The sequence below is a fragment of the Agelaius tricolor genome, unplaced genomic scaffold (assembly GCF_023055355.1).
Source record: "Agelaius tricolor isolate 1412-34295 unplaced genomic scaffold, bAgeTri1.0.p SCAF_3, whole genome shotgun sequence".
Taxonomy (NCBI): Eukaryota; Metazoa; Chordata; class Aves; order Passeriformes; family Icteridae; genus Agelaius; species Agelaius tricolor.
The window spans coordinates 15420890-15447134 of record NW_027269263.1 but is presented as its reverse complement, the minus strand read 5'-3'; the positions used below and the strand labels follow the sequence as shown (position 1 = coordinate 15447134).

Genomic DNA, 26245 nt, shown 5'->3' with positions numbered 1-26245 from the left:
CGCGGAGCCCCCGCCCGCCGTGCGCGGGGCTGTGCCGGGGGCCGGGGCTGCCGCGCCCGCCGCTCGCCCGCCCCTTCCCTCCCCTCCTCTTCCCTTCCTCCCTCCCCACCTCCGTCCCTCCATCCGTCCCTTCCTCCCTCCCTCCCTGCCGCCGGAGCGCCCGCGGCCCGCGCCCCTCGGCCTCCCCCGCGGCCCGCAGGGAAGAGGATGGCGGAGAGCGAGGCCGAGACCCCCAGCACGCCCTGCGAGTTCGAGAGCAAGTACTTCGAGTACAATGGGGTGCGGCTGCCGCCCTTCTGCCGCGGGAAGATGGAGGAGATCGCCAATTTCCCGGTGAGGGACAGCGACGTCTGGATCGTCACCTATCCCAAATCAGGTAGGCGGGCGGGCGGGCCGGGGCTGCCGCGGCTGGTGGGGGCGGCTCCTCCTCCTCTCCCCGCTGGCCGGGCCGCCGGGGCCGGGAGCGGGGGCTGGAGGTGCGCCGGCCGCCCCCGCGGGATGTGGGAGCGAGGCCTGAGCCTGTTCTCCACCGCGGGTGTTCCCGGGGACGGTGCCCTGTATCCAAGGATGGTACCCTGTATCCGGGGATGGTGTCCTGGATCCAAAGACTGTGTCCTGGATCCGGGGATGGTGTCCGGTGTCCGGGGATGGTGCCCTGTGGCCAGGTGTGGTGCTCTGCTCCCGGCAGCCCCCGCAGCTCTGCAGAGTTGAGAGCCTGTCCCGGGCACGGAGGGGGGTCGGGGCCCTGTGTGGACTCACGGGGGGTGGGTACTCGCGGGCCCAGGGCTGACCCGGGACCCCGCCGGGCTGGTCCCGAACCGCTGGAGTGCGGCGGTGCCGCTCCGGGCGAGGGAAATCTCGCTCAGCAAAGATGTCGAACGGGGAAGGGCTATGGCATCACTGCAAATATCTGCGTGGTGCACAGGTTCGCTGTCTGCTCCACAGCCTTCCCTCCGTGCTGCGCTCCCGAGTCGGCTGCCCTGATCCTTCTGGGAGAACATGTGCTCCAAGTACGTTCTTCCTGCACTGTCTGAATCGCCAGAAAGGCCCCTTGGTCACAGTACAAGTGAATGTTTTGTCCAGTAAATGCTTCCTTTGGCTGTTGCACACCGTTTGGGTGTCTGCTTGTAACGCTGTATTTCTTGATTTTTTTATCCTCTCCGTTTCCAAGCAAAAATATTTAAAGATATTTATCATGGATGCAGTGCTGCCTGCAAAGAGACAGACAATATGGGAGCTTTGTACCCCACCTGATAAAATCAGATAAACTGTTTTGTGAGTGCATTCTCGAGTGACTTTTTTCCTGACAATGAGATGATCTCTTTCTAGGAAATCCGAAGTCCACTGGAGAAAACAGATGTCAGCTCTGTAAATGCCCTTGTAATACGATGTTTCAGTATTGTAGGTTTCTCACTTACTTCATTGTTTGTTGTGTGAATGCTTTTCAATTTCCTGGTGTGCTGCTTCAAGCATGCACATTTCTACAAAGTAGCATCTATTATGCTTTTATAATTTCTCAAGCAGTTTCAAACATTTGTCTTTACATTTTTTATATTTTGTTGCTAACTATGCTCTTAAAAACTGGCAAGACCTTAATAGATAATCCATTAGATAAGGGAAAATGTGAAGATGGATGGCCCTCAAAATACTAGGATTAGGAATAGACAGCAACTTTCAAATTGTTCTTTTAAATTGTCTTCAAGATTTATATGTTGCATGCAGCACCAACTCTGTTAAATTCTTTGTGGTTTAGGATTTCAGTTTTGAGAATCTGAGGCTACAGTGTTCCTGTGTTAGATTTGCACCCCAATTTCATAGTGGCATCTTGTTAAATATCTTCAGCCAATCTCAGCCAGCCACAATATCATTAATAGCTGGCAGTAGCTTAGTTTTGATGGCTAGACAGTTGGCTGTGGAAAGCCAGCTTGCATAATCATATTTAATTTGCTGGTTTGTGCATATAGCAACATAATATTTGATCTTTTGGGGCCCCAGTAACAGGGAGCTGCCCACTTAGAAAATGGACATGCTGCAAGAGGATTTACTGGCAGTCACTGGGAGAAGGAGGAGATGGGTGAGATATGGAGAAGGTGCAGTGTTGGGTGGATGAGCTGGAGGAGCAGCTTTGAGATTAAAATAGGATTTTATTTGCCAGGAAAGAGAATGCTTGGGTGGTGAGTAATCTGATGTCATTGTTGAGGGAATAGGCTCTGGACAATAATAGCATCTTCAAGCTCCACCTTCTTGTAGCCCAAAGTCTAACAAGACCCTTGGAAGTTTTTTTTGTCAGCTGCTCCTGTGTGGCTTACAGCTTATTTAAGGCTTCAGAGGGGCTGCTGGCTAGGGACAGGCATAGCAGCAGAAACTGGGCTTCCCTAGGATGGTTCCCACTGATTAAGCCAAGGTCATGCAGAAAGTCTACAGCAAAGCCAGGAATTAAATCCAGAAGCCCATTATCTAAACTCCAACTTCATCTTGCTGCCTCTCTTCCGCTTGTTCTGGTAACATTCAGAGGTAGAACATGGCTGGGACCACTTTTCTAGTTTCTGTGAATAAATTGTGTTTGAATAATAGTTCAAGAAAGAAAAATGCACCAATGTCAAATAGGTCCAACAGAAAACTTTTTTCTTGTTCCTAAGGAAATCAGCTTTGTTCAGTGTAGCAGCAGCTCTCCATCTGCTTAAACTGTGGAAAATAGCCAAAAAAGTCTGTTTGCTGGATGTGTGAGAGGCCAGAGCCTGTGGCTGCAAGCAGAAGGCTTCAGCAGTAGCTATTGACCATATGGTGGCTTATTTGGCAATGAAAATCCACAAGTGGCCAGGACTGCTTCAGCTGTCCCAGGGACTGGTGGAGTGGTCTGGAAGGCATTTGGAAGACACTGTACACTGCAGGAATAGTGCAGCTCCAAACATGTGAAATGGAGGCGGTGCTTGGAAATAGTTACAGTTATTGGTAAATTGGGAGTGACCCAGGAAGAAGCTGTTCCAATAATGGTTGAAAATCAAATGTACCAGTGGCCTTACTGGCAGTAATGTAATAAGCCTAATGGAAAGTGACTCTGCTTTAATGTGATTTCCACTGAGGGATGGCTGAATAATGATATCTCTTATATCTTTAATTATTCTTAACACCTGTGCCCAATCAATGGTAACAGCTTTTGGGAGCTTCTGGACTATGAGAAACTTTATGCCTAAAACCCAGAGACTCAGATATATGAATGTGTGTCTGTGTTTGTGCATATGGGAGTACTGTAATTATAGAAAACCTTTTTTATCATGATGCATAATTTAAAATCGGGTGTGCTACTGAAGAAATGAAGTCAAAAGTTTCATCTTCCACATAACTTTGTTGTCTAGAGTGGGCAGGCTGAGTGGAACACACAGATTTGCAGGAGAAATGTAAACCAGAATGCTGTTCTCTATAGTGTGAAATAACTGGAGCTCACACCACAGATAAGATACAGAGGCACTGTTTATAGGGAGCACTGTGCCTCTGCCACAACTTGAGCTGAACCCTCTCATCCTGTGGATTTCCTGTGCCCTACTTGAAAATTAAAATTCTCATCTGTGAGCTTAAGCTACAGAATTTATGGAGAAGCAAACTTTTCCATGGTATTCCCTCAGTCACCATGCTGAGAACCAGGTTAGCTGTTTGCTAACATCAGTGATTTCAGTGGAATTAAATCAGTCCCTAAAGTGTAGTGTTTGGTTCAGGTTCACTCAGTGTTTTATTGTATCTTACAGTGTCCCCCTGGCTGGACGTGATCTGTCCATGTCCTTGCTCAGAAGTGGTGCACAGCAGCTCCCTTCATACCATCTTGTGTGTGTTCTAAATGGATGTGTACTTGGTCTTCTCAGGTGAAAACCCACAAGTTCATGCCTTTTGCAAAACTGGTAATTTGAGAAAGTGAGCTGTTTACGTTAATAATGAAGCACTCTCTCCCATAGTGATTATTTTGCCAAATAAGTTTTTGGAGTTCTGTGTGGAAAAATGTCAATTATTGAGCAAATATCAGCTTCAAGTCCAGCCAGTTCATGAGAACTTGCATTTGGTGCCAGACAACAGGTGACAAGAGCAAATGTTGCCTATGGCCTTACCTGTCTGGGGGTGTCTTTCTATAGATTCTCAATTTCCCTTGTAACACTGGATTTTTGTAACTACCCTTTGGCTGCTAGGGAATATGATGGCTCTAGACCTTTGCCTTAATGAAGTGCCAGCAGTGATTTTGTGGGTCATTCCAAGGACAGCTTTCATGTGTGTGTATTTACTGAGTTCTCCTCTTTGGAATTCTTTCACACTCACTCTGGTGTTACGTGAAATGAATTGGGGAAAGTCCGTTTGAGTTGTCCATTTTGTAATGTGTTTGAGAGGTTCTGTGTGTACAGGTCATGCCTCTGGCAGTGCATTGTGTGCATGGGGAGGTTCTCAGTTCTCCCGTTCTGTGTGCCTCTCCCACTGTGTGCACATCTCTTTTATTCTCCTATTTCTAGCACTCCTGAATCCAACATTCCCTCTTGCTGCGTCACCAGGATGTGCCAGTCCCTTCCTTGGCTCATGGAGGAGCTCTGTCCTTCCCCTCCCTTACAGTCTCTCTGCATTCTTCCATGGCCCATTTCCCTCATCTCATAGTCCTTGTTATGTTCTTCCCATGCGGGGACTCTGTGTGCCCTGAGGTTTTCTTCTGTTACAGGGAAAGAGTCGTTTGATGCATTGACCATTACAGCTATGCCAGGGACAACTGTTAAACTGTGGGATACAGTGGGCACAATATAATCAGCAGTTTTCCTCTTTGTCTGATTCCCCAGTAAAAGTGATAGACTTCAGCTCATCAACATCTAAAATATTGTTTGATTAGACTCAGCACTCAAAAGTTGCTGCACTTAAGGCAGAGAGGCTTGAACCATTTGAGATGTAGACATACATGCTTTTTCTTTGGATATGAAGTTGGTTTAAGAATTTCTTATCTTTGGCCTCTTGTTTCTTCCCCTTCCAATGAGCCTTAGCTGTCTGTGGGACCATGTTATAAAACAGATTGGCAAAATCTTGAATAAAGAAATACATTACAAAGAAAATGTACCAAGTAAGTATGCCAAAATCTTTCTTTGTTTATCTTGTTCAATCCTACTTTTCATATTTTCCACAGACTGTAAAAATCTCCTGGAAATGAGGTTATATTTCCAGGTGAGATTGGTATTACTGTATTTCACAGTAACAGTCTTATTATTCAATATACAGAGTATTATTGCTTGACTAAGTTCCCGTGGCTGCAGATACCCAGATGGGCACAGGTCAAACACTGCTGACAGTCAGTCCTGATTTGCACAGTCATAACTGAGAGGAGAATCAGGCTGAAGGGTTGCCCAAGGATGTTCCTGAGCTGTGGGAGGATTGGCTGGGAGCTGTCAGAGGGACGTGTGGCAGCTGCGGTGGATTGCAGAGGTTTCCCTCCTAATGGCAGGTCTGAGCGGCCTTTGTAGCAAAGGCTCCTCGCAAAGGCTCCTCGGGGGACACAAGCATCCATCCGCATGTGTTAAATTAATTGACTTGCCTTAATTTCAAGTGTTCTCATATGGAACTTCTCCCAGCAGTTTTGTTGGCATTATTTTAAACAACAGCTTTGCAGTTGCAAAAGAGCCAGATTCTGCAGTGCTGGATTTATAGTGCTATAGCCTCTGCAGAATTTTGTTGCTTTGGGCTTAAACCATTTTCATTTAGAGAATTAATGCAAATGTTGCTGGCCCAGAGGCATGCCTTGAGAAATCATGAGGGTGGCTTAAAAATCAATTTTTTACACAAAATACATTTGGGATTTTTTTTCTTTCACCTCTGGTTTTTGAAGCAATATTATGCTCTGTGACATGGAATGATGAGAAACCTCTGTTAGTTTCATGAATCTGGATGAGCGAGTTGATACCTTTAAAACCAGAAAAGAGCATGTAACTTTTTCTCTCTGACAGTAACATCGCAGTTATTTGGTTTCTTTAAGCAATGTATAAAGCTCAGATATTGTTCTGTTTTAATGACAGATGAATGTGCATCAATTCCCATACCAGCTGGCTAGAATGAATGGAATTCTTTTTCAAACAGGAAGGAAAGAGCAAACTGCATTGTGTGTAGAGATATGCTTTGTGAGCTGTCTCTTTAGGAACTGATGGACAGGATCTACATTTGAATCTGATTTCATGTTCTTGATGACTGAAATTGTGTTCCCTCCACCACTGAGAAGAGTAAATATTCCACTGCCTAAACTCACTCCATTCAGGTGCAGAAAGTGACTCTGGTAGATTAATATTTTTGGGGGTTAGAGCCTCTGGGTTCCTGTGCTTTGAAAGTCCTTCTGAAATGGGTCTATCTTTTTATTTATATATAGCTCAAAATACCTTCAGGTACTGACTCACTCTTAAATGCTGCTAGGTTAAGAAATTATAAATAAAACTATCAAAAAATAAGTAATTGAAGACAATGTCTAGTTTGCCACTGATGCATTTGACTTGATTTCAATGTGAGTAGAATTGGATAGGTCCTTTTATGTCTCAAACTTGAAATAAAAGCAGAAAAAATATCTGTGGTTAAGGGAAACTCCTTTTATTATCCAGATAACAGTGTTTCTCTCATGACCCTTTTATCAAACCAGTGAAGAGATGTTACTTGAGGCAGAACAAACGGTTCAGAAGACGAAGAATTCTCCAGTTATTTAATAGGTTTTGCTGGGTCTTTTGCAAATGCTGCATAATTGCTTCCCTGCTGTTAAGTAGTGCAAAACTCAACCTTTTTTTTTGTAAACAGGCATAGGAAAAAAAAAAAGAAAAGTGTAAAGTGGGTAAAAAGTGTATTCTGAACATGTGAAATAATTTTTGATTGTATTAAATGATAATGACCTCAAAAACGAAAGAATTATAAAATTATAGATTGTAGATCAGCCAGACCCACCTGCCAGTCATTCTCATTTCATGTTAATGTTCATTTGTCACAGTAAAGATATTAATGAAAGGAAGCAAAGTGCTTAATTTTTTAATTCTTATTAGGCAGTCTAATTAAATGAAGGTTTTCCTTTTGTTGGGTGCAGTGGAGGCATGAACTGTACACACAGAACCTCTCAAATACCCCATGCTGAGGGAAAGGAACGACCCTGTTTCGTCTCAAAAATGCTGCTTTAGAAGTGATACAAGCATTGGGACACTGGGCATGCAATGTGACTTCGTGGCTGCAGATTCTGTGACCAGGGATAAATCATATTATCTTTTTGTCTGTTTTTTCCACTGGGTGTGTTTCTTCTAATTTTTCATATATAATGGTAAACAGTTCTCATGGGCAAACAGATGTCACCTACCATATCTATTTTTTTCCTGTCAGAGAGTTGTGCAGAGCCAGAAGGGCCCTCCTCAGCCTCCTTTTCTCCAGGCTGAGCCCCCCCAGCTCCCTCAGCCCCTCCTGCTGCACCAGCCCCTTCCCCAGCTCCGTTCCCTTCTCTGGACACGCTCCAGCCCCTCAATGTCCATTTCCTGTCCTGAGGTTCCCAGAAGTGCCCCAGGATCTGAGGTGTGGCCCCAGCAGTGCCAGCCCAGGGCACAGTCACTGCCCTGGCCCTGCTGCCACACCATGGCTGGCACAGCCCAGGTGCCATTGGCCCCTTGGCCACCTGTTGATGCAAGGCCATGAGAAACACAGCTTAACCATGCAGTCCAAAGCTTGTTTACTGCTGGTCAGGATTGCCAAAGTAACACAGAACAGCTGCAGGCATTGCTGAAGCTGGATTGCTCTCTGCATGCAGAGCTGAAATGCACATTAGTAATGATCAATGTCACTGCTTATATGGGATCACCAGTGCTTTCTGTCAGAAAAAGTGTCTTCTCTTCAACCATTTTGCTGCAGCACTGTAAATGTGTTGCCTGAAAGGGAAAAACCTTGTAACAGTATTAAAATGATAAAATAAAAAAGCAGGTCTTTATTGGAAGCTTACAGGTTTCCCTATGGTTATGGGCACACCCTGCATCAGATTTCCACAATTTTTATAAGTTTCACAAATGATGATATCTAACAAATACTGTCCAATTAGAAGAGCAGTTGGCTAGGTAGTTTTCCCCCAGGTTCTGTCCCATTAGAATTGGTTCAGGGCTGACATTTGGAAAACAAAATGTCCTTGAAGGTTCCCTTATTGAAAATCAGTCTTTCAGGAATGTTTTAGAAGATCACCTTATTACTCTAAAATCTAAGATAAAGGGTAGGAAAAATACCAGGAGCTATATAACCATGTATTATCAGTCCACAAAGCAATGAATATATGAAAAATGTATAAAAAAGCTAAAATCTTTAGGCATCCACCCCATGGTATATCAGTTGGCTGATCCCCTTTTATACTCCCAAACAGATCTCTTTCCATTTCTGATTCTGAAGAGCAGCAATGGAAAGGGTTGTTGCTGGCTTAAAACTGCAGTCCAGCTAGTGGCGGAGGACATAGGTACCTTGAGAAGAATGGTTTTGCTTAGTGCAGCTATAACTTGAGTGAGGTTCTGTGTGGGACAAAATGCTTTACTCCTTGACCTTAGACAAGCAATAGCTGACTGGACAGGTTGTGTTTTTTTTAATGTATAACCTGTACCTGCAGCTGTTTCACATTATATTATTGCTGTGCTGCTCTCTTGAAGCTTGACCACCTAATATGTGCAAATGCACATTGTGCGTAGGCAGGTTTTGCCTAACAATTTTCCTGGAAGGGGTTGAAGCTGAGGCAGAGAATTGCCTTTTGAGTAATGACAGACATCTGACATTATTATGTGGGGAGAGGAGTATGTTCACAGCCAAGGGTATGAGATCTACCTCAACACAAGTGCCTAATAGAAGTGCCCTGTTGTTCCCTGATTTCTGATCCTATCTCAGTCAGCAGAGCTTGCTGTGAAGCTCTGTATTTACTCACAGACCATAATATGACTGTAGAAGAGAACACAGTGTCCCAGAAATCAATGGAGCTAGGGGTAACTATGCAGTTCTTTTCGATGCAATGAAGTCCTTGAGTGTGATTTTAAAACCCAATGACTTGTCATCACAGCAAAGTTCTTTCCTGCATTGTTGTCCTTGGTACAGTGTGTGAAAACAAAGGCACAGTGGGAAGAATTTCAGCTGGAGATTATGAGCTCCTGCTGGGGTAATGTATTATGCAATTTAGGCATGTTTCTTGATATGGGTTCTAAAAAGATGGGAGAATGGAACTGCCAGAGGATACAAGAGGGCAGGCTACAACTGAGCTAACTACAAGATACAAGAGGGCAGGCTACAACTTATTGTGCTGGGTTGGCTTTAGACCTGGTCAGCCTTAAATGGATGTGGAAAGGGGGAAGAGAAATGTCATTCTGTCAGAGCAAGCAGGCTTATTGGTTATTTCTATGTCACTGCATGTTGTATATTATGTTTTTTTGGTCTATCGGATGTTGTGCTCTCTTTTACCATGGAAGCATGTTTGGTTGGTGAGTAGAAACTGGAAGAAAAATTAACCCAAGGATATCTGCTTTCAAAGGTGCCTGTGCTAGTGCAGAGTTGTTAGTACCCTTAGCCTGCTGTCCATCATTCCTGGTAGAACAACAATGTGCAGAGTATTTTGGGTGGACGCATTCCGATTTGTCCCACACAAAATTTGCTACATGAGTTGATGCCAAAAGTAGAAACTCCTTCAGCTAATTTGGCAGATCTAATTTTAAGTGGATTGGAGCAATTTGTGTGAAGTTACTCCATTAGTGTTTACACCTGGTACAAGACAGGGTGAGCATCCACAGATATGGACAGCCCAGCTAAAGCTTCCATAGAAGAGTAAAACCATTTTCCCTTTGAATATCTGATACCAAGAGATGTCTGTAACCAGCCAGTAGCAGCTGTCTGTGAAGGACCTGTGACAAAATCCAGGACAGCTGGATATGATGAAGTCATGGATGTAGGGACAAACTTGAAGACACAAATCAGGACTCTTCAATCAGAAGGCAAAATGAAGGCAAACTTTTGGCCTGTTATGTTTTTAACAGTAGATCTGTAGACCTGACTCACAGTTCTTAGAGCTGTTAGGATGCTACTTACTCAGCCCTTGCTGCAGAGCATGTCAGGATGTTGTGGATTATTAACAAGGATAGAAAATAAATGCTTTTTGCCCCAGCTCTCCTCAGCAAAAGACCTCTGCCAGCAAGAGCCAGATGAGCCTCTCTTCTTCAGGGAATCGATCTCTGTGGGTGTGGGTTTGGCTGTTCCACAGATCTCCCAGAGAACAGGTCCTGGTGTGTTTTATTTACTAGTGTTGCTCCAGTTTTAGGACCCAGCATGCTCCAAAGGAGGTGCTTTGCTCCAGGCTGGTGTTTAGTGTGGGCAATAGTGGCTGCCTGCCTGGCTGTGTGAGTGAGGCTGCCCTAGCTGTCAGTGCCAAGTCCCAGACACTCTGTGGTTGATGTGCACTTCTCATCCCGTCCTCTGTTGAGTAGTTAGTGTGCTAATGTAAGGGAGAATCACGACTCAGGCCACTTTAAAAAAAATAGTACTAATGCATTAGCCAAAAATAGCTCTGCTTTGTAACCAGTTCATTAAAGCAGTGCTTTAGGATACTGTATTGGACATAATAGCAATAATTCTGTGGATAATATGTGTGTGTAAACAGTTTGGTGACAGCATTTTTAGCAAACAGAAAGTAGGTTTTCCTCCTAAATAGAATGGGGTTTCATAGTGTGCTGTTTATAGCCTCTGGCAAAACATACTCAAAACACAACTCAGAATTAATGGACCCATGTCTGCAGAATTTAGCCCGTTGATTTTGGTTCAAAAGCTGGTAGCTGCAAAAAGAAAAATAAATGGATTATGAAGTCTAAAAATCTAATACTGTGCTTACTGAGTGTTGCTGGAAGTTGTGTATTTAGCACTTCTTTTAAATCCAGTCTTACCTAAATTGTCCCCTTTCAGAAGGTCTGAATTCAGGCTTGTTGTGTCCCACAGACTCCCTTGACAGTTACCTATTGACTGTGCAACATTTAGGCCATATAAGAGGGACATTAGTTTTAAAGGATGAGTAATCAGTCCTTTCTCAAAATTGGGCCCTCTGATAAATATTTAATTGGTCAGTCAAAAGAAATAGTGTGGCAATATAACATCACAATTTCAGTCTTTATTCTGAATCCCCAGTCTCATTTAGGAAAACGGAAGAATTGGAAAATATGGTATCAAGGTATATACATTATTTTTATTTTTAAAATGCTAGTCATTAATGAAAACCTCTATTCGTAAGCCAGGTGGAATTCGAATTTGTAGGAGAACTTCAGCATATAGAGCTCAAGAGGAGATACTTTAATGTTTTGGAAATGTTTTTTTTTTTTTCTTCTAATGGAAAATCTAATTTTCCCTCCAGTATTGTAGGGTGAGGATGAATCTGTCATACTGACCTGAAGATTTACACTGCAACTGGCCAAGGAGGAATGAGCTTGCAGGCAATTAGAACAACAGTGTGAGGCTCTGCTGTACAGCACTTGCAGACCAGTCCGGCAGCTTTGGCAGCCCTCACTTTTAATGAGCACTTGCATCTACCAATGCTATAAAAAAGTTATGAGTCATAATGGATCTGCTGCACTGGATTAGCCAAAATTTGGTCAAGCTCTGGCAGATCAAAGAAAGTACAGATAATTGGGGTTGTAAGATTACTAGCATTAGTATTTCTTTATTTTAATTTTCCATGTGGTTCCATACAAGGAATGAATAAAGGGAATATACCAAGGCCTTTGCATCCTTAGGCTGCAGCTTTGTCCTGTCTTAGCTGATAAGAGCGGAGAAACTGAAAGAAACTACCTTAAAAATCACCTAGAGAAGTGAAATTTCACTGGAAATTTTACGGTTTTATATCTGCCACTTCACTTTGAACACATCTATGATATCTGGTGACTTCATAGGAGTGCCAGTGGCCAGAAAGAGTTGAGAGAAGCCAGAGAACATCTGCACTAGAGAACATTTCTCCCTTCCACAGTGACTAAATTTGACATTGAAGACATCTAACACACAGAAGGCAGGAGGAGTAGCTGTGGTGTTTTCGAGTCGTGTCTGTCTCCCTGCGCTGCCTGGCTGCTGCTGCAGCAGCTCCTGAGGAGCAGAGGCAGAGTGGCCCTGGTCTGACTTAGCTCTTGCTGCTGAGGCACTGGCCATGGAAAGGGCACAAAGGAAGAGTTCCCAGTCACAGGGACTGCTGGGGTGTGGTGGGATTTGTAATGAGTCTTGGTTCCTGTGCATCATTAAGTAGCCCAGGAAAGCACAGTGCATCCCCACCAGCTGTTATGCAGGGTATAGAAATACTGGCTCACAGATAATTTTAAAAGGTCTCCTAAAGACACCTGCAGATTCTGGCAGGTAGTAGCTTCTCACAGCTGTTTCCCACCCCCTCTCTTTCCAGATATTGTGTGATAAACTGGAACACTCTGTTCTCCTGAGGCGTTTTATTGACATAGCAGAGGAGCTTGTCAGGAAGAGCATTTCTCAGGTACTTTGCACTGAAGTTCCTCAGATGCAGACTGCCTCCATTTTAGCTGTAATTGGATAAGTGTTCATGAATTCCATGTCTGTTTTGGCAATATGACCTTAGAGGTAGCAGGGTGAGCAGTCTTCCTCCTGAATGAAATGTTGCAGATGGAAAAAGAAAGGGTAGAATTGCTGGGAACTTATTAATGTGGCATTCGGTTTCTGATGTCCAAAGGCTGGCAGTTAATCCTGTTTTTCAATGATTATCCTACTGTGTTTATCCTTCTGTACCATCCCAAGTGAGGTGTGCATGTACATGTGCAGGTGTTCAACAGCACAGGGAGGAAGCAGTGAAGATACTGGAGATGCACAACATCCATTGCCTTGGCAGGGCCAGAAATGTAAAGGCACACTTTTCTCCTTTTCTTTTCTTTTCTTTTCTTTTCTTTTCTTTTCTTTTCTTTTCTTTTCTTTTCTTTTCTTTTCTTTTCTTTTCTTTTCTTTTCTTTTCTTTTCTTCTCTTTTCTTCTCTTTTCTTCTCTTTTCTTCTCTTTTCTTTTCGCTTGCCTCACCTTTTTCTTCTGTCCAACGGGTATCATAATTTTCCTTTTTGTTAGAAAGGCTCTGTGACATTCAAATAGGGCCATGTTTTGTGATAGACTGGGATTGCTGGCATTATTCACATAATCTCCTTTGATAATCTCAGTTTCAGAAATTTACTCTACTTTCCATCCCTAAAAATGATGGTTCTTGCAAAACTCCATAGAGATCACTAAGTCAGCTGAGTCAAATGGCAAATTTCTGTATGTGTTACATACAGGTGGGGATGCAGCAGAAAACTCAGATCCCATCACACTATGGCATTTTAATAAATTCTGCTACCCCAGGTCTAGGCTTGGGCTCTTCATTTTTTGAATAGGTACAGTATCCCACCTTATTTGGCTTTTCAGCCAGCTGGTGTTCCCAGGGTTGAAGATGTTGCCCTAGCAGCCAGGTCTGGAATTTGGACTGCCTGTTGCTAGGTTAAGTCATCCTTCCTAAACCAAAAGAACATTTAGCTCTGATACATTTAATTTGAGTGGGTTTTAGTCCTAGCAGAGATGTGAAGAGGTCATATCTATCTAATTATACATATAAAAGTTTTTAGATTTTTTTTCTTTTTAAAAAATTAGGCATGTGATATTTTAATTTGTTCTTTTAAACAGGAAACCAGGTCAATGATAAATTTTTTACCTGGAGCTTTTGGAGTTTGTGTGTGTGGTAAATAATAATTGATTAAGGGTGACAAGTTAAAAAAAAATCACTGTTCCCTCAAAAGTTAATTCCCTAGTTTTCATTTGCATTGAGACCCCGAAATTCTGAAGCATAGTAACTTGAGTGCTAATGTGGGAAAAAATCAGGCTAAAAAAAATCAGGGAAAAAATACAGTGACTAACAAAAGAGAAAACTAGCACAGAGATCATGGCTGAGGGAAACCGAGATGAGTGATCCTGCTGCAGGTGTAGGGAGGAGAAATTCCAGCCTACTGGATAGTCCCAGCATGTCTCTTTCAGCGTGTCACCGGTTTTGGTGGGAGCACTTTTAGATGGAGACTTTTGAGCTTCCAAAACCCCCACTTTGGATGGGAAATACGTAATTTCCCACCTCTGCAGTTCTCCATGGATTTGACTGCAATCAAGCCAAGTCTGGTGCACAGTCACAGGTCTCTGGGCATAACCAGGTAAAGGGGTGCTCCCCATGGGGGCTGTGCTCCCTGTCCTGACTTTTAACTTTTCTGGTCGACTTTGTGGAGAGCTGGTGCTGCCCTCCCGAAGGTTCAGTGTGGTTCTGCCTCAACCCTGCAGCCTTTCTGTATTCAGAGGCACAATAGACATGGCAGCTTTCTGCCTAGAGAGCAGCTGAGCAATGAAAAAATAGTTTATTGTGTATCCCCACAGAGTTAATTCTTTTCATTTCATGAAAATAGGGCTGCTGTGATAGCATTTCTCTTTGCAGGTGGAATAGGAAATACTGAAATAAATTATGGAGAACCAGGGTGTTTCTGGTCAGAATAAATATTTAATGAGAACAAGGGTTGTGGTCATTCAGAGTCACAAGGACTGATACTAAAGTACTGTATGAATGTTGATTTGAATGCATAAAATATATGCTTGAACTTAAAAATGCAGAGTGAACGGCCTTGGGGGCAAGTGTGTATTAAGTGTGTGACAACTGTCTCTGTGGGTGATGGTAATATAAAAGTGTCTTTTTTTTTTTTTTTCATGTCCCAGTCCTTTTTAATTTACCCATCAATCAGTAAGGGAACAGTGGAATCTTGAAGTGCTTGCTATCCAAGACAATTCTTGGAGGTGTGTATTCTTTCACATTGTATCCAGGCTGTGTTCACTCCAACCATTGGCCTCACTTAACTGTTTCTGTCTCAGATTAAAAAATAAACAGAATAATGATGCAGTAGTGTTTTAGATCTTATATTTTGGTGGTGGTTTTTTGGTTTTTGTTTTTTTTTTTTTTATTGGAACAACATACAGGATTGGTATAACATACATACACAAAGGTGCCTGTTTGTGTGTACAGTCTTGTTAGTTAACATGAATTAACTAGTGACTGTTAAAAGTGACTTGCAACGCACAAATTATTTTCAAATGGTCATTGATCTCAGAGTTTACAGCTCACCATTCCACAGGCTGGGATGGAGGAGCAGGCTTGGACTTTGTAACCAGTTCTGGAACCATTACTTGTTCCTTTAGGCAACACGAGAGAGTGGATAAATCCTGGTCTCATTTCCCTTACTGCTCACAGTAAATAATTAATAATGGGTTAAATAATGGGTCTGTCTTTTGCAGTTTCCAGGGTGTCCCACACTCTTGGGATCTTTTCATCTGAACTGTGGGGTCTCTCCCTTGGCTCATTGTGGTCTCTCCCCATTCTGTTCCTCCATCTCACCAAGAGCCTTTCTCTTCATAACCCTCTGTCAAATATCTCTGTTTTGAGGGTTCCCTACCTGCCTGAAGGTAAAGTAATTTTGAATAGTTTCCCTGTCCAAAGCCCTAATTGAAGCACCTATTAATTTTCCAAAGTGCAGTCACTGGCCATGATATCTAATGGGTGCTTTGTAAATGTCCTCAGAGTGGGGAGAGATGCATAATTGAGGTTTTTCAAGCTTGTGACTGATGTATGGGTGTATTTGGGGCTTTATCCACTCCATAACCTGGAGGCATAAATAGACTCTCAAATCATTGCATAACAGGGGCCTTGCCTTCAATTTAGAATAAAGGTCTCTCAGCACAGCCACTAATGCATTTTGTGAACTTGGATGACCTCTGTTCACCTCATTTTTAGTTCCTAAAATGGAAATAGTAGTGTTTTGCCAAAGTAACATTTACAGAGGTAAAACCTTTTGTTAAATGCTTTGCAATTCACAGCTTAAGTGATTTGGAAACAGAAGTGTATTTAAATTGTTACTGAAGAAAAAAAATCTCAGGTCTTTTGCATGGAAGATCTACATGTATTTAAAAAACCAAGAGAGCTGACATACTACAATAAAACTGTAGTAATAGACTTAGCTCACAGCAGACTGTTGAGGACAAAAGTTGCCATTATTTCTCTGTTTAGTTTCCCTTCATATGGCTGTGTTTAGATAAGAACTGTAATACAATCTGTTCTCTCTCATTGTTTGGTTTGTGCAGGCACAGGCTTGCTGCAGGAAGTGGTGTATCTAGTGAGTCAGGGAGCTGATCCAGATGAGATTGGACTAATGAATATAGATGAGCAGCTTCCAGTCCTAGAGTATCCTCAGCCCGGTCTGGACATCATCAAGGTACAATTTATTGCAAAGAAAGTCTTCAGCATTTGGGTTTTTCCTCAGTTCCATGTTTTTCACTTCATTTCATCCTGTGTCCTTCTCGTCACTGGACTTTTTTAGAATGTTGCAATGATTCAAAGTGCTAATAGGTCATTTTAAATTGCGTTTATTAAGCTTCATTGTGCTCTGTTTAATACTTTAAATGTGTCTCCATGTCCTAAATATCTTGGCAGTGGGAATCAAAGTTCCAGGCCTCTCCTGCTTATGTAAACGGGAGCTGGCCAAATGAGGCAAATTTGCTTTGATTCCTTCCCTGAATTTGTAAAAGAGTAACTAAAAATGCAGCTATCCATGCATCTGTATTCCCATTGCTCTGACTTTACACATCTCAGTCTTTAAATCCACAGATCCTGGCTCTCTACAGACAATGTAGGGTGTAGCTTGAGGGGTCTGGAATATCCTGCATGAAATTCCATGCAGTATTAAGAATCCCTTGATGTATGGCACATAAGTGTGATCTTGTCCTTGCTGCAGCCACTTCTGACAGAGGCATGTCTTGGAATTATTAGAATAACTCTACAGGGCCATCCTGGTAACAGCTGCAGTGCTGCTTGGACTGAGCAAGCTGAGGCTGGCAGGGATAGAATTAAGCTGCTTGTGGTCAATGACAACGGCATGCTTCCGCCTACTTTAGGCTGAGAGTATTTAGAGGTCAGAGATTGCTCTTCCTATTCATCTGTGATGCCTAATCCAGCAAGACTTCAGTGCTACCCTGCTGCAAAACAGTGGTGGCAATAGTAAGAGGTTTAGTTTGAGATTACACATTCTTATCTATGCCATGTGCTAGCAGCTTGATTCAATATGGATTTATTACATTTTTTATAGCAGAGCATGATTTCTGTCATGAGACAATTTTGTATCAAATTACAGAAAAAAATATTGTTTGAAAGATGTTCACACATTCAGATTTGGGTCTAATTCTGAGGATAAAATAAAATGCAAGGGTAAAATTTGGAAGAAGTCAGGGGTCATGTTTTCAGAACTTCTAGTATTTTTTCAAGGATTTTTAGTGGAGGCATCACTGGAAATAAAGTGAGTTTGATATTGAGAATCTTCAGCAGTTATATTCTCTTTCTGAGAAGGTCCTGCAAATGGACATGCTTTGAAACAAAAGGGATAAAACCCCAATATGACAAAACCCCTAACACATTATCTAACCTTTTGATATTTAAAAACCAGATGTAATTCCCTGACCTGATTTTGAGTCCCTAACTCCTGTTAATTTTAGGAAGTGAATTTGTGAATGGAAGTCACTGTAGTAGAGGGCCTCAAGTGTGCCAGCTCAGGCCAGCTCAGGATGTTCCCTGAAGCAGTGGTCAATGGGAAACAATTCTCTCTGCTTTATTTTAGGAGCTGACGTCCCCTCGCCTCATCAAAAGCCACCTGCCCTATCGGTTTTTGCCTTCGGACCTCCACAATGGCAACTCAAAGGTGAAAATGAGCTCATGTTTGTTTTGACTCTGCTAGCAGCAGTTGTGTCAGTGCTTTGGGATGAGGAAAAAGCTTTCAACAAGATGATTTTCCCCCCATCACAGGTAATATACATGGCTCGAAATCCCAAAGACCTGGTGGTGTCTTATTACCAGTTCCACCGCTCCCTAAGGACCATGAGCTACAGAGGAACGTTTCAGGAGTTCTGCAGAAGGTTTATGAATGACAAGTGTAAGGAGCTGTTCTCTCTGCACACATTTATTTTCATCTCTGCGTTCCTTCTGCAAGTACAGAAGTGAACTGGATAAAGGTGCATTTGTTTTGCATATACAGCAAGGAGGTTGCTACGGATAGCGCTGCGGGGATTGAGATTTGTCCATGCAAACTATGAGCCGTGTTTTTTGTAAATATTTGCCTTACAGTGTTTGACCCCCTGGGTTCAGCACTTTGCCACCCAAACTGGAGCAAAACTCTGGTGTACTCTTCTGAAATTCAGTTTTCAGGCTGCCAGGTACCTCCTAAAAAGGGGGGAATACTCCCAGCATCATTTGATTTCAGTTATGCCTCACTATCAGCTACTTCTCACAAGTGTTTCTGGTCCTCGGGTTTGGGGTTATTTTCCTGGTAATTCCTTTAATATTTAAATTTCAGCCAAAAATTCAAGGTTCATACATTGGAAGTTAACACAAAATTCTCCAGTTTGCATGGGCCTTATCTCGGCCTGCACCAGTGAGCTCGAGTGAGACCCCATGAGAAGGCAGCTGCAGGCTGCTGCTGCCTGAAAAATGCAGTTCTGTGAGGAGAATAATAACCAAGGGACTGCCACACTCTAGCTAAGGAAGAGAAAAAAATCCTGCTGCCTTTTATTTCTCTGCAATATCTCCTCTGATACCTTAATGTGACACTGAGAATTCACCAGGTACCTTGTGCTCTGAGAGCAGGATCTCCTGTAGATCCAGAGCAGCAAACCTGGAATTTAGGGGAGTTGATGCTGAAGGAGCTGTGTAATACCAAAGGGAAGAAAAAAGGAAAGCCTACCAATGGGAGGTTATTTAACAGGCCTAAAAACCCCTTTGCTGCTCCTTATCCTGCAAGCTTGAGCAGGATTAATGCTCTCCTCCCACTCCAGCCCACCTTCAGTTTTCCATTTGCATTCCCTGGGAATGCAATGTTTGCCTGTAGCCCCTGATCAGGAACTTCAAGACCAGAGACATAAAAAAGACACGTTAGAAGGTCTTCTAAGATAGAAAGGTTGGGTACTCTTTTCTCTGTAAGTATCCCAAGAGTTATTTGTCTCTTTATCTTGTAGCAGCCATCTGACTTTATCAGGACCTCCCAGAGCCAATAAAACATCGCAGCATGTTCCATGGCCATAACTGTACAAATGGGAGGTTTGTAATGCACAGGAAATTTAGTCACTGGTAGCAGAGGAGAATGTAGAATGCATTTCTCGAGGGGTTGTCTTGTAATACTGGCAACAAAAGAGATTCTTGAGGTTGTAAATACCAAGTACCAGTGGCTGAACCTCTGGTAGAGACACATAAATTGTCTGAAATCAGTGCAAATGTGGACTTAATCAGAGAACTGGAAAACAAATGAGTAAAACTTTGGGGCGAGGGTTAGGTCCCCCATTACATGGGTCAAAATGAGATGATGCTCTCCTGGGGCTATGAACCACTCCAGTTATTTCTTTTTTTTTTTTTTTTTTTCCTTTTTGAAAACAGCTTAATAACCAAAGTGTTCATTTTCCTCATGCCAATCATAATGTTTTTGCAGTAGGGTATGGTTCCTGGTTTGAGCATGTGCAAGAGTTTTGGGAACACCACCTGGATGCCAATGTACTTTTTCTCAAGTATGAAGATATGCATAAGGTAGGTTAGATGTAGCAAAATGGTGTTTTTATCGCATTTAGTATCCTAGTTTTTAATACATAAAACACAAAATTACATTCTTATGTCCATATTTAGGCTCCCTAATGCCTGATACCATTTTTAAAGCACTGGCTTTAAAAATTCAGTAGCTTCTATGGACTTTAGACATTTTCATATCCATATTAATTTACTGGGGAGTCTGCCTGTATGTATAGGCACTGAACTACTTGCAGGGCAGGCAGTGATGTGAAACTGTTCAGTACTTGCTACACTCAGCCCTGGGCATTCTTTTAAAATAAATGTCTTGCTCTATGTGCCATATCAATGAGGGAAAAATATATAATCACTATTTTGTCCTCTGTATTTGGCATTTATTTGAATTATTTGGTTGTTCTTACTGATTTCTGTAAAACAAATCTGAAAACAATGAGGGTATGATCATGTAGCATAAGGTAGATAGAATTATTGAGTCCTTACAGTATGCTGGCTAATAAATCCACTCAAATCAGAAATCTAGTGGAAATACTATGTATTTCTTGTTGCAGTAATAACTTTTTGACAGCTAATGAAAATACTTCAGAATGTTTATTTGACTGGACAACTAATGCAAACATAGGAAAAACCCAGCTCCTGTTTCTAAACCTGTAAGAAGAAGAAATCAGGACAAGACTCAATAAAGCTGGGTAAATTATAATTCCAGCTTTACTGAGCCTTCTGATGGAGTGGGATTCTAAAAGAAGGTGTAATACAATCAGAGTAAATAAAGTTTAGTCAAAATAATTTCAATTCCATGGTTTTGAATAATTAATGGATTCCTAACTGTGCTCACCAGATGGTGGCATCACAGCATCCTTCTGCTTCCTGATAAATATTACTATTTTGTCCTTGCAACTCATACTGAGGAACCCTGGAATTCTGGAGATGTAAATTAATGGTTATTCTCAGAGGCCACCTCCCTAGATCATTCCCATCTACATGAATGCAGTCCCAGAAGCTGACAAAGGAAGAAGAGCTCTCCTAACATTTTTAGTCAGTTATTTGACTAAGGTGAAAATCAAAGTAACTTTTAAATCCTCTGAAATCCACTGGTATTCCAAAGGGATCAGGGTGGGGTGTTCCCTGAAGTGGGAAGCATCACAATTACTTTTCAGTTGTTCCCTGTTCCAACATCTGAAGGTTACATGGCCATGCTTTTGGCCAGCCTGTCTTACTCTAATTGTTCAGAATGTGTTTCTTTTCAGCAAATTGGAAGGTGGCAAAACTTCAATGCAGTGGTGTTTCTGCAACTTCTGCACTTCTATTTTTCACACTCACCAGGATATAACTTACTTTGCAATATTTAAACTCATTAAAAATGTGATTTTAATTATTGTGAAGTAACCTGGGTTTTAAATGGTCTCTTGCAGGACCTAGCGACAATGGTTGAGCAGCTGGTGAGGTTCTTAGGAGTTTCTTATGACAAAGCACAGTTGGAATCCATGGTGGAACACTGCCATCAACTCATTGATCAGTGCTGTAATGCAGAGGCTCTTCCTGTTGGCAGGGGTATGTTTAAAACCCACAGCAAAACTCTTCTTGGAGAAGTTGCAAGTAATCCCCAGGGTGTGTTAGATGTTGGCAAAATATTGCCATGTAAAAAGGATGGGAGGGAGCTGATTGTTGGTGCAATTGGGGGGCTGGGTTGTTTTGAAATCGGGTTAGGTAGAAGTGACTGGAAAGGATGGAAGAATCCAAGATGAATCCAAGGGTAATGTCAAACCACTCCATCAGAGAGTTTGTCTCACTTTGATGGATTCAGCTCCTTGTGCTGAGAACTCTGCTCTGCTCCTTCTGACCTCTGGCATGCCAAAGCCCACACCATCTTACACAGTTCATCCTGGCCTGAGCCCTAGGGTTTAATTAGATCAGGATTTTCAAGAATAGCAGATATTTCTTATTTGGAAGGCATAAAATTACAAGGAACCACAGCATCCCTTATAAGCTTTTTATTTTAATTTCTTAACTCAGCTGTTTAAAATGTGTTTGTCTTCCAGATGTTTATTCTGGTGAGATTCTTTCTCTAAGAACCTGCAGGTGCCATGTGATCTGTTGATACATCTATCCTTTGATAAGAAATCAAGTCCTTTCAGTTGCCTTTGAAAAACATAAGAGTGAATTTAGGCTCCCTCAGATTATTTTCTGTGGGCTGCTCTACATCACTTTTAAAAACGAGGCAACCAAGTCAAGATGGTCAGTTCCTATGTTACCCCTACATATGCCTTACCCTAACCTAAAATCACTTCATACACTAATTTAATCCAGTTCTATTTGGACCTTTCCCTTGTTTTCCACCCATAGCAGCACTTTATGATACAGCATCACATGAAGCACATGTTTATCGTCACCACAAAGTTTCTCAGAGGAAGCAATTTGCAGGTTATTGTCCCTTACTCAGGGGTTATGACAGGAATACTTTGGTCTTCTTTTGTGTATAGGAGCCCTTTCCATACTACCACTTTCAGCCATCCTTCATGTGATCAGCAAATTATACCAGCTGCAATTTTTATAATTATTTTCAAATCTCTGATGAAAATGCCAAATACTACCGGTTCCTCTTGACTACTGATTCTGTGTTAGCTGGTTATTTATTCAGTTATCACACATTTGGTTGGGACATCCCCAAGTCCTTGGATAAGGTGCTCATGTGGATGCAAGGCTTTACAAACAGCAGGGTTGTGTTCTACTTGTTGGCCCACATGTACCCTCTTATTTCTACTGTCTACGTATGTTTCAGAAAAAGGCCCTCATGTTGTAATAGAGAAGGAAGGGAGCTGCAGCACTTAATGTGATACTTCGTCATTTGTTTGCTGTGTGCTTTTTAGTATAAATATCCTTATTTTGAATTTCTTTTCTTTGCTGTCTTTGGCTTTTACAATATTTTGTTACTCCAGAATGTAGCTTCATTAGCAGTGCTTTGTTCCTTCTCTGTTCGTTTCTGTGACAAAGAATGGTGGCAATGACATGACAGCTGATTGTAATTTGTTTCAAATATTTTAATTTGTCATTAGTTACATTTACTTTATTATTTTGCTTTATTTTAGTTCTTCATATTTTTTTTCTTTTAGCACATTGATCTTTACTCTGAAGATAACCCTGAACTGCTGTGAAAGCAGAAAAATGATTAGATATGTTACTTGTATTTGACTCTTATCACATCATAATTTACGCAGTTGCATGATTCAAATCATAAACCAGGTGGGTGACTTTTTGACAAGCTATCAATTGATATGGTAAAAAAAGAAAAGAATTATTAAAAACAATCCACTGTGTATGTATGTCATTTGTAGAACTTGTCATTTGTCCGTACATGTTTTTAGGGAGACTCAGAAATTAAAGGATTTTTTTTTTACCAAGCAAAGGAATAAAATACTTTATTATCATTATTGAATGGGAAATACAGGGTTTTGTGTTTCATGCTGTACTTTGTGCTGTTATAGTTGCCAGAGCAAGATTTAAGTTAGTATCAGATATTTATGATTGTGTTTTCTTAATTTATTCTTTTAAAAGTATGTGAGAAAATTGTTGAAAACAATAAATGGCATTTTCAGTGTCAGATTATTCTGGTCTTTGGATCCCGAAAAGAAATCAGGACCCTTTCATACCTTCAGGATTTTTACAAAAGCCCTGCTTTCATAAAATGGCCCTTGCCACACATGCTATACCATCAGATTAATAAGTAATATGTAGATGTTTCAGACAGTTTTGTCTTTGGTCTCAATTATATAGTTTCTGCATAAAAGCAATGGTAATTGAATTAAATGGGTATTCTTCTTATGCATCAAATGCATAATTAAGTTCCCTGCATGTAGCTTTGTTCTTGCTGTTATGATGAAACTCTGGTAGCACAGTCCCAATTTTCCTTTCATTTATTCCAGTTGAACAAGTCTGGATTTTGTCTTTATCTCCAACATAAATGAGAAGAGAATTGGGGCTCTCAGTCTGGTTATTCCATGAGGCTTATTCAACCACAAGTAACCCTTGCTGACTTTGAGTTAAATATATCTTGGGCTGCATTGAAACAGTTGTTAAGGGGGCTCCTGCCTTTGGCTGGTAGGTTCAGCAGGGTCACCAGGTTATGTTATGTCATTGGTTGGGTTCCATAGGTTAATTCATATGAGGAAGGTGCTCAGTGTCCATATTGCATCTCCCAAAAGCTTCCTATTGCTCCTGTTAAAAATTAAAGTGTCAGTGGCTCAACTTGAGTACATGGCACTTGTTCTCTTTCATAGATGGAAATTTGTATTTAGCAAACAAATATCTCCATGTTGAGAAATGGAAATTCATCTGTTGGACTTATCTCTAGACACAAAATAATAGAAATTAGCAATGAAAATATTATACTCCAGTAGTCAGTTTTATACCCCACATTCTCTGTACCTTTTGAATAGTTCTCTAAGCAGTAGGTGCCAGAGGCATGGTGATTTTGAAATGTGTTCTTAGCTGTTGGAATTATTTAACAGCCATAGCTTGCACTGAAAAAAGGAATCCACATTTAAGTGAGCACCCAACCCAAAATCTCTGTTCATTTCTGATTAAGGCCAGAGTAATGTCTCAGAGAAATATGAAGTCTTCCTGTGTGACACTGGGCTGGTACAGCTGAAGATGTGTTTTATTTGAAGGCTTTGCAAGTGTAGTGCCAGAGTAACTGGGTGAGACAATGAACAGCTTTAGGTCTCATTAAGCTTTCAGAGAAAGCCCAGACTGATCAGAATCTCACAGCTGATACTTGGTGCCCAGCACAATTAGATTGTAGGTATTTGGTGTCCTGTTACGTCCACTCTCTGACCTGTATTCTTTCTCTGTGTTTCAGGACGAGTTGGGCTATGGAAAGACATCTTCACTGTTTCAATGAATGAGAAATTTGATTTAGTTTATAAACAGAAGATGGGAAAATGTGACCTCACATTCGATTTTTGTTTATAAAAAATGCATGCATATGATATCCAGATATAGCTAGAAGTGCTTTATGCATTCATTTATTACCTGCTGGACAAACTACTGTAGCTATTATGTGTAATAAGATTTAAAGAAAGAAAAACAATCTAAGTAAACCATATCAGATGCAATTATCTTTGATCCTGAACAGCTGTTTATCTTCTAGTATTTAAGTCCTTTGTCCACATGCAAGAACTTCTCAGACAATACTAGAACATTCAGCTGTTATGGAATGTATTATATACGTATAAGGTATGTATCATATATGCAACTAGAATGTACACCTTTTCAGCCCCACATTGATTATTTAATGTGTTTTATAAAAGCTTGTCACTAGAACCGAAATGAACATCCGTAAACCAAATAAAAATTTATTTCTGAGGGAAACAAGTAACAGGCCAAAACAGTATGCTAGAATGATCTCAGGGGTTAATTGTCACATTTATTTTTATAGCAGGTATAGCCAAGTATAAATAAATCCCATTCCAAAATAGGAACTAATCCAAGTGGGGTTCACATTAGGTTCTGCACACCCTTATCTGTGTGATTTGAGCAGGTTCTGTGCACTGGCACACTCTGGGAGACAGGGCTTGTTCTGGTTTACAGCTGTGATTGTCAGCCTGATCCCAAATCCTATCCATGCCTTTATGGACACAGCTCAGAGCTGTGGAGGCAGCTGATGGAGGCAGTTCAGATCCATGCCCAGGGACAGCAGATAGAAGATTCTTAAGCCCTCAGCTCTAGGTCACTCCCTCAAAATGGGGCTTAAAAGGCAGGAATCTGGTGCAGGGACTTGCCCGAAAAATCAGTCTCCAACTCGTGTCACTTTGCTGTGTGAATTTCTCCCTTTAAAGGCAGCCCCAAAAGTTAAGGTGCTGAAAAAGCTCCAGTTCCACTAAATGTTGAGGGCACTTAGCACTGCTTATGGGTTGTTCTCCTGGACTCCACCAGACCTAAGGGGAAGATCTGTGCCAGTGTAAAGCAGGCAAAGGGAACTGCAGCATCCGAGAAGAGAGTTGATGGATATGCCAGCAGGTGGGAGTATTGCACAAATATCCATGCACAATAGGTTCCAGGAATTGTTAGCCATGACTGATCTGGATTATAATCAGGATTCAAGTTTATTTCTCTTATCTTTTTTTGGTCTCTACACAAACAGCCTGAAGGAGGCTACTATCATTACAGTACTCTCCCAAATTATTTTATTGTTCTATTATGTAATGACATCTATGCTTTTTAGGTTCTCAGCTGCAGGAGGCCCATTTTTTGCTAGTCAAATGTTCAGGCTCACCAAAAACTATGAGGAAGGACTAGTTTTTAGTGTTTCAGTTCTGTTGGGAAACTGTCAGTTCAGCACTGGCAAGTGGTGTAGCATGATGTGGCTTGACAGCACTTTTCCTTGTATATTTGTGAGTGAAAATGCTTTCAGTGAAATTTTATTTCTATTTTTATATTTTTAGTACTGTATGAATATTAAGCACTACACATTATACTTCTGTGCTTGCTTGCTTACTGAATAAAAGATGTGTTCTGTGCATTGTGGCTGCTCATTTTCTAGACCTCCCACTCAGGCCAGGTGGTCTTTGCAGACAAACTACAACAAACTGCAGGAACATGGGAGAAGGAGAATTTCCTCTTGCTA

General features: G+C 41.6%; 1 protein-coding gene across 1 annotated transcript; it reads left to right on the top strand.

Moving 5' to 3' along the window:
* SULT4A1 (sulfotransferase family 4A member 1) lies at positions 1-26138 on the top strand. Its single transcript, XM_071422627.1, has 7 exons — positions 1-376; positions 16152-16282; positions 17678-17758; positions 17863-17989; positions 19535-19629; positions 21036-21174; positions 24479-26138. Exons 1-7 carry the CDS (start codon positions 208-210, stop codon positions 24589-24591), a joined length of 855 nt encoding a protein of 284 aa, XP_071278728.1. The 5' UTR covers positions 1-207; the 3' UTR covers positions 24592-26138.
* The last annotated feature ends 107 nt before the right edge of the window (positions 26139-26245 follow it).

Excerpts from the sequence above, each read along its gene's own strand:
- SULT4A1 (XM_071422627.1), top strand. The coding sequence starts at position 208 with ATGGCGGAGAGCGAGGCCGAGACCCCCAGCACGCCCTGCGAGTTCGAG. Across the intron at positions 16,283-17,677 it reads CCGGTCTGGACATCATCAAG|GAGCTGACGTCCCCTCGCCT; the intron begins GTACAATTTATT and ends GCTTTATTTTAG. Across the intron at positions 19,630-21,035 it reads AGTATGAAGATATGCATAAG|GACCTAGCGACAATGGTTGA; the intron begins GTAGGTTAGATG and ends GGTCTCTTGCAG.